The sequence below is a fragment of the Hyperoodon ampullatus genome (genome assembly GCF_949752795.1).
Source record: "Hyperoodon ampullatus genome assembly, chromosome: 10".
Taxonomy (NCBI): Eukaryota; Metazoa; Chordata; class Mammalia; order Artiodactyla; family Ziphiidae; genus Hyperoodon; species Hyperoodon ampullatus.
In genome coordinates, this window is record NC_136923.1 from 37,976,335 (window position 1) to 37,990,682 (window position 14,348).

The 14,348-nt window shown below is 54.4% G+C and overlaps 2 protein-coding genes across 2 annotated transcripts in view; both read right to left on the reverse strand.

Moving 5' to 3' along the window:
* Positions 1-149: 149 nt before the first annotated feature.
* Positions 150-4,235, reverse strand: MANF (mesencephalic astrocyte derived neurotrophic factor). The gene is made up of 4 exons (XM_079714018.1): positions 4,115-4,235; positions 3,219-3,346; positions 2,073-2,214; positions 150-627 (listed from the first exon to the last, which is right to left on the reverse strand). The coding sequence occupies exons 1-4, from the start codon at positions 4,197-4,199 to the stop codon at positions 443-445; spliced, it is 540 nt and encodes a 179-aa protein (XP_079570144.1). The 5' UTR covers positions 4,200-4,235; the 3' UTR covers positions 150-442.
* A 3,633-nt stretch (positions 4,236-7,868) lies between these two features.
* Positions 7,869-14,348, reverse strand: part of DOCK3 (dedicator of cytokinesis 3) — a gene marked incomplete at both ends in the record, with an annotated part of 415,489 nt that continues 409,009 nt past the window's right edge. Inside the window, 3 exons of the mRNA XM_079712090.1 lie at positions 7,869-8,378; positions 9,209-9,291; positions 13,808-13,895. Of these exons, the coding sequence (XP_079568216.1) occupies positions 7,869-8,378; positions 9,209-9,291; positions 13,808-13,895 (681 nt within the window). The remainder of the gene's footprint in view (positions 8,379-9,208; positions 9,292-13,807; positions 13,896-14,348) is intronic.

Consider the following 14,348-nt stretch of genomic DNA (forward strand, 5'->3'; position numbering starts at 1 on the left):
ATTCTCCTTGAGAGACCCTCCGGTCCTGCACAACCCCACGTGCCTCAGTCCCCCTGGCATCTCCAGCACTGACTGGTGGTCGAGGGACAAATGTGAATATACCTGAAAACTCTTTTTAAACTGGAAAGCATAAACCGGTGAAATCTTCATTACGGGTAAAACCCAATTTCAGTATTCACTTTAATTCTTCAAGGACAGCTAGAAATTTTCTTCCTTTAATAAAAAAATCCCAGACATACTTTGAAGTCCTAGAGTAAATCGGCAACAGAACAAAGTGAATCCCCCCCAAGGGGGCGCTGTGGACCCAGCATCATCAGGAAAGCTCCAGGCTTCAAGCCTGACTTTGTCAGGAGCCTACTTAAAAAATAAATTACAAAAAGGCTGTTTGGGACAGACACAGATGAAGTGTTTTTCCCCTCAGGTGCAGCAGGCATCGGGGAGACTACAAATCAGTCCGTGAACTGGCTGCCTTGGGGGCGTATTTAGGCATCAGTTCATTAATCTTCCGGATGTAGTCAGACTTTTCTGCACAGCCTTTGCACGTCTCTCCCCAGTCGTCCAGGATCTTCTTTAGCTCTTTAACTCGAAGCTTCTTCAGGTCTACTGTGCTCAGGTCGATCTGCTTGTCTGGAGAGAGCAGGGAGAATAACCAGCTGGGTGGGAGGAACACTGGACCCCAATAGTCCCGCACATCCAAACCATCCCTTAAAACAAGCAGCCCTACTGATCGCAGGGAGACACATGCAAGTGTGTCAGTGCCCACTGCCCCCAACAGGGAGAACTAGCCCAGGCCCCTTCACCTGGAAGGTGGGTCTCATGCTGGCAATGTCCACCACAGACATGCAAGTGTCACCAGGGACAGGGATGGAGGCCATGTGGTCTTTACAGGAGGAACCTTATAGGAGGAATGTGGCTCCCACTCCAAGTGCCTCTTAAACAGTCACAGTGCAGCCCACACCACTGTAGAATAAGAGCTCCAGGGTGACAGAGCAGATAGATCCCCTAGCTTCAATTGCCCAACACAGACCTTGGTCAGGCCCTTGAGTTAGAAGCTTACTCTTCCATGACCACTTGTGCCCACAGAGAGACCCTGAGTTATCAGGACTGAACCAGGATCACTCTCAGAAGACCAGTTATCCTTGACACAAGTGGGCGAACAGAGCCCTTGGACACTCAATTCACAATAAAATATGTTGGTGCTGTTTAAATTTTACAGAAGAGGACAATGATTCCTGACCCTGACTCTTTCTGAAGACCTGAACTGTTTTTCCCACCAGAGACTTACTCAGCAAAAGAGATGCTGTGCGCCCATAACCTTGGGCCTTCTTGTTGGGACACAGCCATTCTTTTTAAAATAATAAAGATCGCTGGGCCTTCAGAGCTTGCAGTCAGGACAAGCCTTTTTTGTTTGTTTTGTTTTGTTTTTTGTGGTACGCGGGCCTCTCACTGTTGTGGCCTCTCCCGTTGCGGAGCACAGGCTCCGGACACGCAGGCTCAGCGGCCATGGCTCATGGACCTAGCTGCTCCGCGGCATGCGGGATCTTCCCTGACCGGGGCACGAACCCGTGTCCCCTGCATCGGCAGGTGGACTCTCAACCACTGCACCACCAGGGAAGCCCAGGACAAGCCTGTTAAAGGCAAGTCAGACTACATCCCTTCTCTGGCCGAAAACCAACATTCTCATCTTCCCTCAGACTAAAAGCCATATCTTCACCAACTTGCAAGGCCCTCTGTGACCTGCCCACCCATCTGTCATGCCACTGGCTGCTTTTGCACTGTTTCCTCTGCCTGAAATGCTCTTCCATTAGTTATGCCCTTGGCTAATCCCCCACCTTCTTCAAAGTTTGCTGAAATGTCACCTCCTCGATGAGGCCTATTCTGACCTCCACCCACCATGATGCAAGGTGAGTCTGTGCACTGCCCCCCCCACCATTTAACACCACCAACCATGCTGTATAACTCACTCGTGAAGGCTCTAGTTTATCACGTGCCTTCCCCAGCTAGAAAGTAAACTTCATTAATGCCTGAGCAAGGAGGAGGTTTGGTGTCGGTAAAAATAAGGCCACACTCACCGTATTTTAGCTCACAGATCTGGCTGTCCTTCTTCTTGAGCTTCTCACAGATCTTCTCCACAGGGATGTGGTGGGCCAGGGGCTTCGACACCTCGTTGATGATCTTGGTGGCTGCATCATCTGTGGCCCCAATGTAGTAGCACTGCAGCAAGAAAGGACAATGGCCTTCAGGAGGTGCCACTTGAGAGCTGTCTCCTCCAAAGCATATTGACATCTGAAAACATCTTCTTTCTCTGCCAGGGCCTCATTTTCCCATGCCCCGCCTGTATTGGCAGTCAGATTCAGTCAGTGTAAACCCCAGGCTCTTAATACACGCTTGGTCCCAGAGCTGACAGCCACCAGATGAATTTAAGTCACCACGGTTCAAACCTTTAAACAGAAAGACAGACAAACGAGAGACTGCCAGGAAAGTAAAGCTACAAAAGCCATCGATTCATTAGGGCTCTTGTCCTCAATTCAGCCTTGGCCTACCCTGGGCACACTTTGTAATCTTCTACTGCCCTCACACATGCCAAGATTGCTCTGGCCTCTGGACATTCACACTGGCTATTCCCTCTGCCTGGGATGCTCTTCCCCCTTCACAATGATGACCCTTTCTCAGAAGAATTCTTTTTTTTCTTGCGGTATGTGGGCCTCTCACTGTTGTGGCCTCTCCCGTTGCGGAGCACAGTCTCCGGATGCGCAGGCTCAGCGGCCATGGCTCATGGGACCAGCCGCTCCACGGCATGTGGGATCTTCCCGGACCGGGGCACGAACCCGTGTCCCTTGCATCGGCAGGCGGACTCTCAACCACTGTGCCACAAAGGAAGCCCTCAGAAGAATTCTTGACTACTGTCTAAATCAGCACCCACTCATTCCATCCTGGTCCATTTTCTGCGTGACACCCATCCCACTGCATCATTTGCCTGTCATTGCTCTCCCCTGATATTTCCAGTGCCCAGCACACAGTAGATGCTTAATCAGTACTAAGAGGGTAACATCACAACTGCAGAATACCGAAGGCCCTTCAGTCCCACATTAGTTAACTGACAGAACATCTGACCTCCTGAATAGACAAGTGGGCAGGGCCTTTTACTGAGAGGCCTGTGAAGCAGAGGGTTAAACACTGGCCAGGGCCAGCTTGGGGAGGGTCAGACAGCTACTCACCAACCGATTCTCTTTGCCTCTTGCTTCACGGCAGAACTTTATAAATTCTTTTTCAATAGAAGCTGGTGAGAATGTGACGTCTCTGTCTTTGAGGTCCTGGTAAAATCTTCCCAGATAAGAAATACAAACTGGAAAAGAGAGGGAAGGGAGATGCTCAGCAATCACCAAGTTGCACCGCAATTCGCCAGGAGGGAACTCCGTCAGCAATTTTAATAGGAGACACGGAGAAAGGTGAGTTTTTCCATCACCGATTTTCTCAGGTGCCCACAGGTAGACAGAACCGCGCTCCGGGTTGCTGGGCCCCATGGTTCACCCAGGGCATACAGGGAACGAGCATCACCCAATGACCCACAAACGGCTCCTCCCTGCTTTTTCCATAAAGTTTAAGCCGAGACTGAACACGTGTCCTTGAGATGGACTCACTGTGACCTCATAAATGGACAAACTGGAGGCCGAAGAAAAAAGCGATCCAAATGCTGCTCATTTCCAAATACAACACCGAACTCCGAGGTGCGGCTTCGCAACCTCATCAGACAAGGCGCGGTGCCCACGGCCGGCCCTCAGGACTCCCCACCCCGGCCAGGGCCGCTGCCGGGAGCCTCTGCCCAGTGACGGGAAAGCACCAAAACTCCAGCGTTATCTCAATTTCAGGCCAAGTTTTCTGCACGATCTAGTCCCAGCTTCTTCTCGTCGGACCAATGTTTTGTAGGCCCAGGAAATGTTTTCTAAGAGGCCCGGCGTCGGCCCCTCCTCTGGCGGACCCCGCTGGGGCCGGCCGCCCCTGCCGCCCCCGCCCGTATCAGCCCCCTGCCACTGGGCCGCTCAGTGGTTTGGTTAGGTTCGGCAGCGCCGCCGCCAGGCGGGCCACAGCGCACGGACCCCCAACCCCGCAGCACCTTCGCAGTCGCCCGGCCGCAGCGCCCGGCTGCCCGGCAGCACGCTCAGAGCCAGCGCCACCGCCAGCCCGTGCGTGACCCACATCCTCCTCCACACGCCGCCGCCGCCGCCACCGCCGCCGCCGCCACCGCCCGACTAAACCGCGCCCGTAGAGCCGCGCTTCTTCCAGGTCCAGGCCGCGCGCCGTGGCTCCCCATTGGCGGGTGCCCTCCGCGCCCTCCCACACACCATGTCCCCATTGGTCCATGCGCCTCGGAGCCCAGACGGGCGGCTCCACGCTGCCCTTCCCCATTGGCTGGTGGCGTCGCCCGCCCTCGGCCCTAGACAGTTGTCGGCCGCTGATTGAACCAGGGCGGCCGGCAGGAAGCGGCCGTGGAGGCGGCGGAAGGGGCTCGGGCCGCCATCTTGGGTAGGTGTCCCGGCAGTGTCTGAGGTGGAGAGTTGCCGGGTGAAGTCGGCTTGGGTCGCTGTACCGCGCGTGTTCCGTTGGCTTGCGTACCCCCTATTCTGGGCCCCAAGCCGGCCCGAAAAACCCACGGACCTCCCCGCCCAGGCCCCGAATCGTGGCGCAGGTCAGGGGCTTTGGGGCCAGCCGTAACCTAATAAGGCAGGGACGGCGGGCGGCCGCAGGCGAGGCTCCGAAGAGGTTTTTTTTTCCTTTTACCTTTTTTTTTTTTTTAAAGGATCACGTAGGCGGGGGGAACCAGACTTTGGGGAGCCCCTGCGGAGGTTCTGGCGCCTGCGAGGCCGGCGGATCACGTCCGAATTGCCTCAGCAGCTCAGGAACCCACCCGCTTGAGCCCCGGGTAGCCGGAGCCCGCCTCGCGCGGGCCGTCAGGGGTACCCGGGCCGGGGTGGACAGACTCTGGGCTGGAGGGGTGCCCGTAGGAAGGGCTCTCTTCCGGGCTGCCTTCCCAGAGCTCAGAGAGGCACCCGGGTCGGGGTTGGTTGCGTGGCTTTGGGATCAGAAGCATCCCGCTTCAGAGTGGGGAGGTTGGGGGTTCGGAGGCTTGTCCCGCACGCTGGGAAGAGGTGCCCCCCCGCTTTCCTCACAAGCCTCGGAAGCCTGGCCGAGGCGGCTGGCACGCCGTCTCCTGCTTCCCACTGAGCGCTCAGGGCCCTTGGCTGCCCTCATTTCCAGGGCAGGGCTTGGCTCCCTGTCTTTGAAGGCAGGACGTGGGAAAGGTTGGCTCTGCGCTCAGGGCAGAAAGGAGATTTCTATGGGGCTAAAAGGGCTTGGAGCCTAACGACAAGGGTTGGAGAGGGGCACTTGCGCTGCTCCCAATTAAGTGAATTCAGTGGGTCAGTATCAGGTATTCATCTTTAATTCACATCACAGCAGTCAAAGGAGTGGGGAAAGGGGGGAAATAAGGTGGCAGATATTTACATTTAAAATTCACATTACTTGTTGGATTTAGAACATGCTACCACAATATATACAGTAAAACCTTTTGGGACGCCAGTACAAATTTTTTTCTTTCTTTAACTTTGCTTTCTGGTACAGGTAAGACCATTTTTAAGTCACTTATTTTAAACATAAATACACAAAAGAAATGGTTAGAAGTTTTCTTATTTTAAATAAGCACTGAATGCCAGAGGTTAAAAACACATTTATAGGGCTGAATACCAATTGGACATCACACTCTATACATTTTTTGCTCAAATTCCTGTACAAATACACAGCATTCAAATAGGTATTTACAAATAAGCTTGAAAGAATGAAAATCAGTATTTCACAATCTTTTCAGAGGATTCTCATCTCTTGCCTCCCACTTCCCTTCAGACTGGCTGATTCTCCAGTGAAAGGAATTTGGATTATGTCTTTTTCATCCAATTAGGGAAAATGGAGAGGGAAAACAAACCGGGCTCACCCTGTATAAGGCAAGGCCAAATGAACCCACATTCCACTCTCTACCCTCCCATGCCGCCAGGTGGAGAAGGTAGATGTTCTTATGTGAGGATTGCCTTGTCCAGGGATTGAGGTTCAGAAGTGCCCTAAAACCTAAATATGCCCTCCTACCTAAGAAATTCAAAGCTAGTCCCCGACTGTCACACTTGTGAACACCAGATGGTCCAGGCCTGCCAGGACTGACCCACTCTGCTTGGAGTCACCCTTGAAGTATCAGAAAGGACCCACAATGGTGATAAACACTCCCAGATGCCCTGAAGCTAATGTGGCCCCCCATCTTTCCTCATAGGTTACTTGCTGGCATTCCTATTAAACAACCTGGCATTTGTTTACAAGTGAAAAACAGCCTAACCATGGAGGTCAGATGGGCCAGCAGAAGAGGAACTAGGGGAGAACATAGCTGCTCAACAAGGAGAAGGCAGCCTGGGGACCATCACAGTTGTGAATGCAAGCAAATAAATGTTTTGTAGACTTTTTTAAAGTAACTTAGAAGCACCCTGGTAAAATACTATTACCACCCCACCCTATTCCCCCAAATAATAAACCAAGAGGAAAATCGGTGCCCTGACCTGAAAGAGTTTCCTAAGACACCACTGCCTTCTGCCCAACAGACTGGGGAGGCTGGAGAAACTGCCCTCCTGCCTGCCCTGAACCCTGAGTGGTGGTCCCCACGGGCCTGGAGCTGAGGCCCTGCACTTGGCTACTGGGAGAGGATAATTCAACCTGCGTGGCTCTCTGCTTCTAAGAGGAGAAGCTCCCTCCCACCCTTTTTACCCAGGAGCTTGCTGAACCTGACCACAAGTCCTCAGGCCTTAGAATCCTGGCTGGGCAGCCAACCCCACTGCTTGGAGGTAGTGCTGAAAATCCCTGATTCAGGAGCTGATGACAGGCACTCTGGCCACTTCTGAAAGCCTAGAGGATTTCCGGCCCCTGCCACACCCCAGCCTCACTCCTGTATCAGCTTGTTTCTCAACACGTGGCTGCCCGGGCCCTGGGGAGGAAGGTGGCGAGGGCAGTCCCTCTGGCGCTACACCCCCACTCAAGCTCCAGAGGGTAGGAGATAACCACTGCAGATCCATGCACCAAGGGGGCTCCTGCAGGGCACAGGGTGTATTAAGAGTGGAGAGGGGCAAAGGGTCAGAACTAAAAACGATGGAGGGAGAAATCCAAGGTAGAGTAGGAGGCAGGGCTGGCCCACGGAAGCCTGGCAGTATGCCCTGGGCATGCAGTTAGGCCAGGTCACATGCCTGAGCTGGCAGGTTGGCCTAGCCAGCCTCTCAGTTGCACACTCCTGGATGGAAGAGGGAGCAGGTGGGCAGACATTTGTGCAAAATGGCTTGTAGCCCCCTTGTCCACTGGTGACATAGTCAACGTGGTCCTTGCAATCCCTGAATACAACCGTGAGCTCTTCTGTCCACACAGCAAAGGAAGAGGTCCCTAGTGCAATTTCCATTCTGTGCATCTCTTCCCTGGAGGGAGGGCCTGGGCTCCTACACCCCTGGGCCCTGCAAAGCAATCGATTCTGTCTGTGCAATATCTCCATATAGCTCCACATCATCTGGAACTGCAGGAGGAAGAAAGCATCTACTCCACAAAGGAAAAAGGAAAACCCATAGAAATGGAATGTAGAAAATGAAATAAAAAGAGAAGCCACAACCCTTCATGCTGCTGTGGCCTCTGTACATGGCAACACACGAGTTCACGGCAGTAGAATGTAGACTCGGGGTGGTTCTCTCCTGAGTGCCAGGCCTCTCTGGCTCCCTGCGGGGGGACTTGCTTTTCAGACCTGGAGTGGTGGGGAAAGCTGCTCACTGAGGGTGGTGTCCCAGCTGCCTCCCTGCCCCTCATTGTTGCCCTCGGCTGTGCTCCCAGGCCATGCGAGCCTGCTCTTCCTTGGTGCTCCCAGGAGGCAGCGAGGCCTTGCGATGCAGGCCCCGAGGCCTCTCGGTCTCCTCGCGCAGCAGCACACCTTCGTCGTGCTCCAGGGCTGGCAGGCGGGGGTGGTAGGGCTTGGGTGGCAGCGCAGGTGGGTCCATGGGGTCCTGAGGGATGACACATCCCGGGGCTGAGTGGCTTCGGCACGGCTGGGCCTTGATGGAGTCCAGAACAGCGGACTCGGAGAGGCTGTAGTGGACGGGGAGGTAGGGTGGCTCAAGATCTTCGTCAGCATTCCAGGCCTGGCTCGGCACGGAGTCCATGGTGTCGGTTCGAGGAGGGGCCTCCGAGGAGTGCCCAAAGTTACTCTCGCTTAGGGAAGACACACCGCTGCTGGCACTGCCAGACAGCGTAGAGTTGCTGCCATCCAGGCCCGACTGGGGGCTTGTGGGGGAGGCTGGGATAGGGTGGAGAGGAGACTGCAAAAAAAAGTAAAAATGTTAGAATCCCTCTTTCCAAACAGGCTGGCTGGCCCACTATGGGAAGAGAAGACCAAGAGTCTGCTTATTAATGAACTTTAATCCTCATCAACAGCATGTTTCTTGTTTCATCATCAGTCACCCCCTAGCTCTTCCCTGCCCCCAACAAGCCAGTGGAGGCCCAGAATCACCTGCATTTCTGTGGCTAAAAAATGGCCCTGTCTTGGCTGCTGGGCAGTTGTGCCCCCTGAAGCCATGTCCCAGGCTGCTGGCTGTGGTTCTGGGGTACAGACAGAAGGGCTGGGTCATCAGGTCAGTTGGCGAGGGTAGAAAGAACCCTAGTGGGCCACGGACCAGATGAGTGCACATTCTGCTGCTGAAATCTGTGACAGTCTTTTCCAATTTGCAGAAAAGTTAACGAGTTTTTCATAAAGGTCTGGTATCTGATGCTTCTTGCTTTGAGTGGACTCCAGTTTAAAGTGCTCTATGATCCACCACAGGAATGTTTCTTTACCTCTTGAACTGTGGTGTGTTGATAAGTTGGGTGTTGGCAGGGAACCCCCTGGCTTCTCACTGCTCGTTGCTCACATACTCTAAGTACCATGTTGCCATCTCCAGGACCCTCTGATTTCCCTGCCCCCATCACATTTGTTGCAGGACACATTGGTCATCTGCATCCCAAGTGTGGCTCCGGCCACCCCCAGCTTCTGCCAGGCTGGGCTCTCAGGGACAGGAGCAGGAGAGGTAGACCTCAGGTGTCTCAGGGGTGATTCTAGCAGCTGAGATGGCTCCTCTCACATCCTGGTGGGGCTGTCACCTTAGTGCATTACCTTGCGCAGGGTCCGGGCTGGGAGGGCCGGGGGGGTGTCACCCAGGGGGTGGTGGAAGGCGTCAAAGTGTAGGGAGTAATGACCTGCAAAGGAAACAGAACCAGAGCCTCAGCTGGGCCCTTCTTGCGCTGCACGTCAGCATATCTTGTAGGGACAACTGGACAGATGTGAGTCTCCTGCAACCCCTCAGCATTGAAGGCCACAGGAAAACCTCTCCTTTCACTGAAGTTCTCCAAAACACAAGCTGCTGGAGTAAAGACACCCATGCCACACAGGAGGTCAAGAAGGTCGAGTGCATCAGAGCCCATGGAACAACAGACCGCAGACAGTGGCAGCTCTCAGCCTGCTGCTTGGCGACGACAGGCTGGTGAGTATCACGCTTGGCATGGTCAGTTCTGATGTCTTCAGCCTCCACGGTTGGAAAGGCCTCACTGAGCTCACCTGCTGTGCTTGGAAACCTCACTGACCCCAAAGCCCTGCAGGATCCTTCCTGCGGTGGGGATGTTTTTTCCTTGGCTGAGTCGGCCCATCTTCTCAGCCTGGAGGGCTGTTGCCCTTGCCCGTGAGTAGAATCTGAGACTGGGGACTATCTGGGGGACCCGCTGGAGGTCTTCTTACCATGCAGCAGGCTTCGGGGAGGCACTGGGGGGGCCAGGATGCACCCCGTGTGGGCAGACAGGAAGGGCTGGGCCTCTCGGGCTCCGCTATCCAGGCTCCAGCTGCTGGGGGCTGCTGGCACCGCTGAAGGGTGAAAACAGATGGCATGAAGGGAGGTTACTTCTTGAGCCACCCTCTGAGAGAAGCCTGTCCTACAGCCTATGGCTTCTGCAGGTGCATACTATGTACTCAGCACACGTGGGAGTGGCACGCCAGCTCCTAAGACACAAAACACTGGCTAAGCAAGACACTGTGGCCCACAGGGGACCGTGGTCAGGACAGAAGCCACTTAAGAGGATGGCAACAGAGTGAACTGATGTCTGAAGAGTACTCAGGATACGGTAAGCGGAGAGAAAGTGCAGCAAGGAGTGAGCATCTGCAGCCTCCAGGACTTGCCAGGAGGAGAAGAGAGAACAGAAGAGGTGAGAAGAGGAGAGTCAAACAGGCTGATGGGACTGCAAAAAAAGAGAGAGAGAGTGCGAGTGCGCACCTATGGATAGTCTTACCAAGGTCAGGATTCAGGGCTCTCCCATAGCCCTGGCCCAATGGAAAAAGCAGGGAGCAGGATGGGTGGGCAGCAGAGACTGCCTCCGTCCACAGCTGCTGCAAGGCCAGGGAGGGGGCAGGAGCTGCCCCCAAGCTGGCCCCACAAAGAGCCTGTGGTAAGTACAAGCTTTGCCCATCCCTGTTGCTTCTGTGCCCACTGGCCGGGCTTGGGATGCACAGGGGTTTTCTAGGTAAGGACTGGTATTCACTGTGCCTGCTGGAGGAGAGTCTAAAGCCTGTGAGTCATGGCCCAGGTTCAGCAAGGACCACTGCTTCCAGAGAGGAGGGAGGGCTGTGGAGCCCATGGGTGCTTTGGGGCATGTAGAGAGGCCCAGTTCCTGGCACCCACATGCTATGGATGCAGGGTAGAGTGGGCCCTGGACAAAGGGAAACACAGGGTGTCCACCTATGGTAAGGAAGAAGTCCAGTGCCAGAATACTGGCCCTTCAGCCACAGCTGGGGTGAGTGACTTTGTAAGAGGGGAGAGGAGAGAAGGGATGGCTGGACCTTGGGGTCCGAGGAGCAGAAGGGGGGCATGTGAATGCTACTGGCCAACTCCTCCTGGAGAACAAATAACACTGACAAGAAATATGACCTTTCTCTGACAAAGCCAGACAGGCACCAGTTCCCTTTTGGGCTCTCCTAGAGAGAGAAGTGGCCTACCCACTGGCTTTGTTCTGAGGCAGTCATAGCTAAAGTGAGCCTGACAAGGCTGGGGTCTGGGTTCTTCGCACTCCAGGTCCTGCGTGGGGAATGCCAGGGCCTAATGGGACCTGAGAGGCTCTGGGAGGGAAGGAGCTGGAGCTTAGCCGTTGAGGAGGATGTGGCCAGGAGGGGTTGGGCCCCATGTGGTCCAGGGATAAGGTGATGGGTGATGTCCACCCTAGTCATCACTGGTCAAGAACTGCTGTGGGCTTGCAGCAGAACACAGGGTAGAACTCAACGACCTCAACAGCTTCAGTTCTGAGGAGCATGGCTCAGTCTCATGGGATGGCTGACAGCTGGTGGCAGAAGGGAGGGTGTGGCAGTGATTGGGTAGACAGACACTCAGCTGTCCACTTAAGGGAGGAAAGAATTCTGACTCTGGTGAACACCAGGTGGATTCCACCAGAAGGCCTCCTCAGAGAGCCTGGGCCACCCTAAGGACAGGACAGGCCTATTCTCATGTAGGCTTTCCTCAAGTTGCAGCATGAGCTTCCTGGTCCTCAGCACTGAGCCTCCCTCTCCCGAAAAGGAGAAGTTCCATCTCCATAAAAAGCCACCAAACCTCACGGAATAAGAAGCTTGGAGGTGGGTCTGGGCAGCTTCCCCAAAGGGGCTCTGACAGCCCAAGATCTCATGTGCACATCTAGACCCCGGAAGAACTGTGGGACTGCAAAAGTTTACCCACAAGGGCCCAAAGGATCTTGCAGGTAGCAACGATATGGGGGAAGAAAGCTGGCAAGGCTGCAATGGTGTACAAAGGGTACCTGCCTGAGCCCCTCCGTGTGAACCAGAAATCATCAAGCTCGCCCTATAGCCTGCTGTTGGTGACCACTGAGACCAGTGAACTTGTGCCATACAGCATAAGTGTGTTGGGGTTAGTGGAAAATCTAAGATGCACAGACCTATCCTAGGAGAAGAGGGGCAATCCCCACTGTGTCCTGGCCATTTCTCTCTCTCTCTGTTATGGGCCACCACTGGCCTGAGGTCCCCTGTGCACAGCCCACAGCCTCGAGGGCAGGCTTGCTTGGTCTGGGAGTCACTGCCTAGCAAAGAGAGACACATGTAAGTGAGAAGTGGAATTCTCATGGGACTCAAGATCCCGATGACAAGAGAATGGTGACAAGTATGCACAGTTCCTTCCCTGGAGGATCCAGGTAGAGACTTAGGGAGTTATTACTCTGGCCTATGTGTTCCCCCTAGGCAAATGTCTAGTTTGCTATGCACTGAGCACTGGCTTTGTGGCTTAAATGGGCTTGCTCTGGGCTCAGCCTTTGTTCTGAGACAACCCTCTTTCCTTCCCACACCTGGGGGGTGGGCATATCCAGCTTCTTGCTGCAGCTTGGTCTGAAGCCTGAAGCTCTTCTGGGTCCGGCTGGCGTTAAGGTCCTGGTCTGGCCACCAGCACCCACTTGAGCTCTGAGCCCATCTGTGCTCTTGGCTAGATCTGAGATTGCTCCACAACTCAGGTAAAGAGAAGCCACTGTGGATTCTGGCCCTCAAGGCCAGAAGGGCATTCTGTTTTGGGGCACAGGTGCAGGGGTCCAGGTAAGCCGCATGTTTTGGGGATGTGCAACCTTGAGGCTAGGAAGGCATCTTCAGCCAGAATCTCCATGCCCTTTGTGGTTGAGTACCCGGTGCCGATGCCTACCAGGCACTGAGGTCATGGACCCCGTGCGTGGTCTCCTTAAAGAGGACAGAGAGGCATATCCTCCATGATGAGCAGGGGAGGAACAATGACGGTGGGAACAGCAGACAGTACTTGGTGAAGAGGTGCAATGATGACATGACAACAGCTTTGGAGGGACGTGTTCTGATGGGACAGCAGGTTGTATTGCTGGGGACTAAGTGTGCCCTAAAGTCCAACAGATGGAGGAGAGGGGAGGGGAACCTACAGGGAGCGGGCTGACATGGGGCCGGTTCTGTGTGGCAGGTAGGCTTAGCATAGTCCCCACACAGGTACTGTTCTATGTTAAATGAACTCAGGTCTCCATGTTTGGGCTGGGTCATATGGGTCGAAGTCTGGTTCTTCCTTCAGCTTGCTGGAGCAGAACATAGGGTAAAACTCCACTATCTATAAACAGCCTCTGATCTAACTATTGCCTAGTCTCATGGTATAGTTGTTGGACTTGCAATGTGTAAAAAATGGACTCACAGCAGCTGCAGGCCAGAGCGGCTATAGGAAGAACTGAAGTCCCTTGGACAGGACTGTCTCTGGGAAACTCACTTTGCCATGGCCTGTCCTTCCCATTATTCTTGGGGGCATGCTTAGCCACAGGCCTGTTCTGAGCAAAAAGGAGAGGTCCCTGTGGGCCCAAGTTGAGAGGGACCAAAGGGGCCACAGGGCCTGCTAAATTCTGGGGCTGGTTGGGAGGAGCCCTGGGGAGTGGCTGCCCACCGTTTGCATATGGCAGCCCTTTTCATAAAGGTGGGCTCGGCAGGTGGCAGCTGGGGCTTCTCAGAGGGTGGGCCCTGGGGAGGGAGAGATACAAACAAACAGGATCCAAACCTTAGCATCAAGCCAGACGTGGGTTAAATAGTGAACACAGGAACTGGTCAGGACTCTGGACAGATAGACTGGCCTGCGCATTAGAGTGTGGCTCAGCCTTGGCCAACTGGTGCTCAGGGACAAGAGTCAGACGCTCAGGAGGGGGATAAACATGGGAGGAGGCCACCTGGGAAAGGGAATTATACCTTTTTCAGCCACAGACAGATTGGGATCACTGCAGGGTTTGCAGGCTCCAACCACTTGCTGGAACAGGGCCCGCTGGAAGTTTGGCAGCTGAGGGAAGGAGAAAAACATCAAAGAGTGAAAACAACCAGTTACACCTTGGGGGCAGTGTTGTGGGCCACAGGAGCCAGGATATTCCAGGATCAGATGGAAAAATCAAAGGAGTGGTACAGCTCATGCTTGAGATGTGTTGAGAACATCAGGCCAGCGGGAAAACTATCCACGCTCTCTGGCTCTAAGTCCTGCCATGTGCCATGTTTGAGGGTCCACCCTCCAGTGTCTCCCTGGGCTCCAGGTTGTCCTGTACATGGCCAAGAAAAAGGACACAGACACCCGAGGGTATCTAACTGTATCCTTCTGTCCTGCCAAGGAGACCCACTGGTAGAAAGGATTTAGGGACCCCTTTCACCCCTGAGCACTGACAGGTTTAGTCTCCTGGAGATGCCCACATGCACAGGCCCATGTGAGCACTGAAGGTAGGGAAAGGGAGGCACTCAAGCCCAA

What these genes read in the sequence shown, in the direction of transcription:
- MANF (XM_079714018.1), bottom strand. Translation starts at nt 4,199, where the DNA reads ATGTGGGTCACGCACGGGCTGGCGGTGGCGCTGGCTCTGAGCGTGCTG. An exon ending in GCGGCCGGGCGACTGCGAAG is followed by an intron (nt 3,347 to 4,114) that starts GTGCTGCGGGGT and finishes TCTCTTTTCCAG; the next exon opens with TTTGTATTTCTTATCTGGGA. An exon ending in GATCTGTGAGCTAAAATACG is followed by an intron (nt 628 to 2,072) that starts GTGAGTGTGGCC and finishes TGCTCTCTCCAG; the next exon opens with ACAAGCAGATCGACCTGAGC.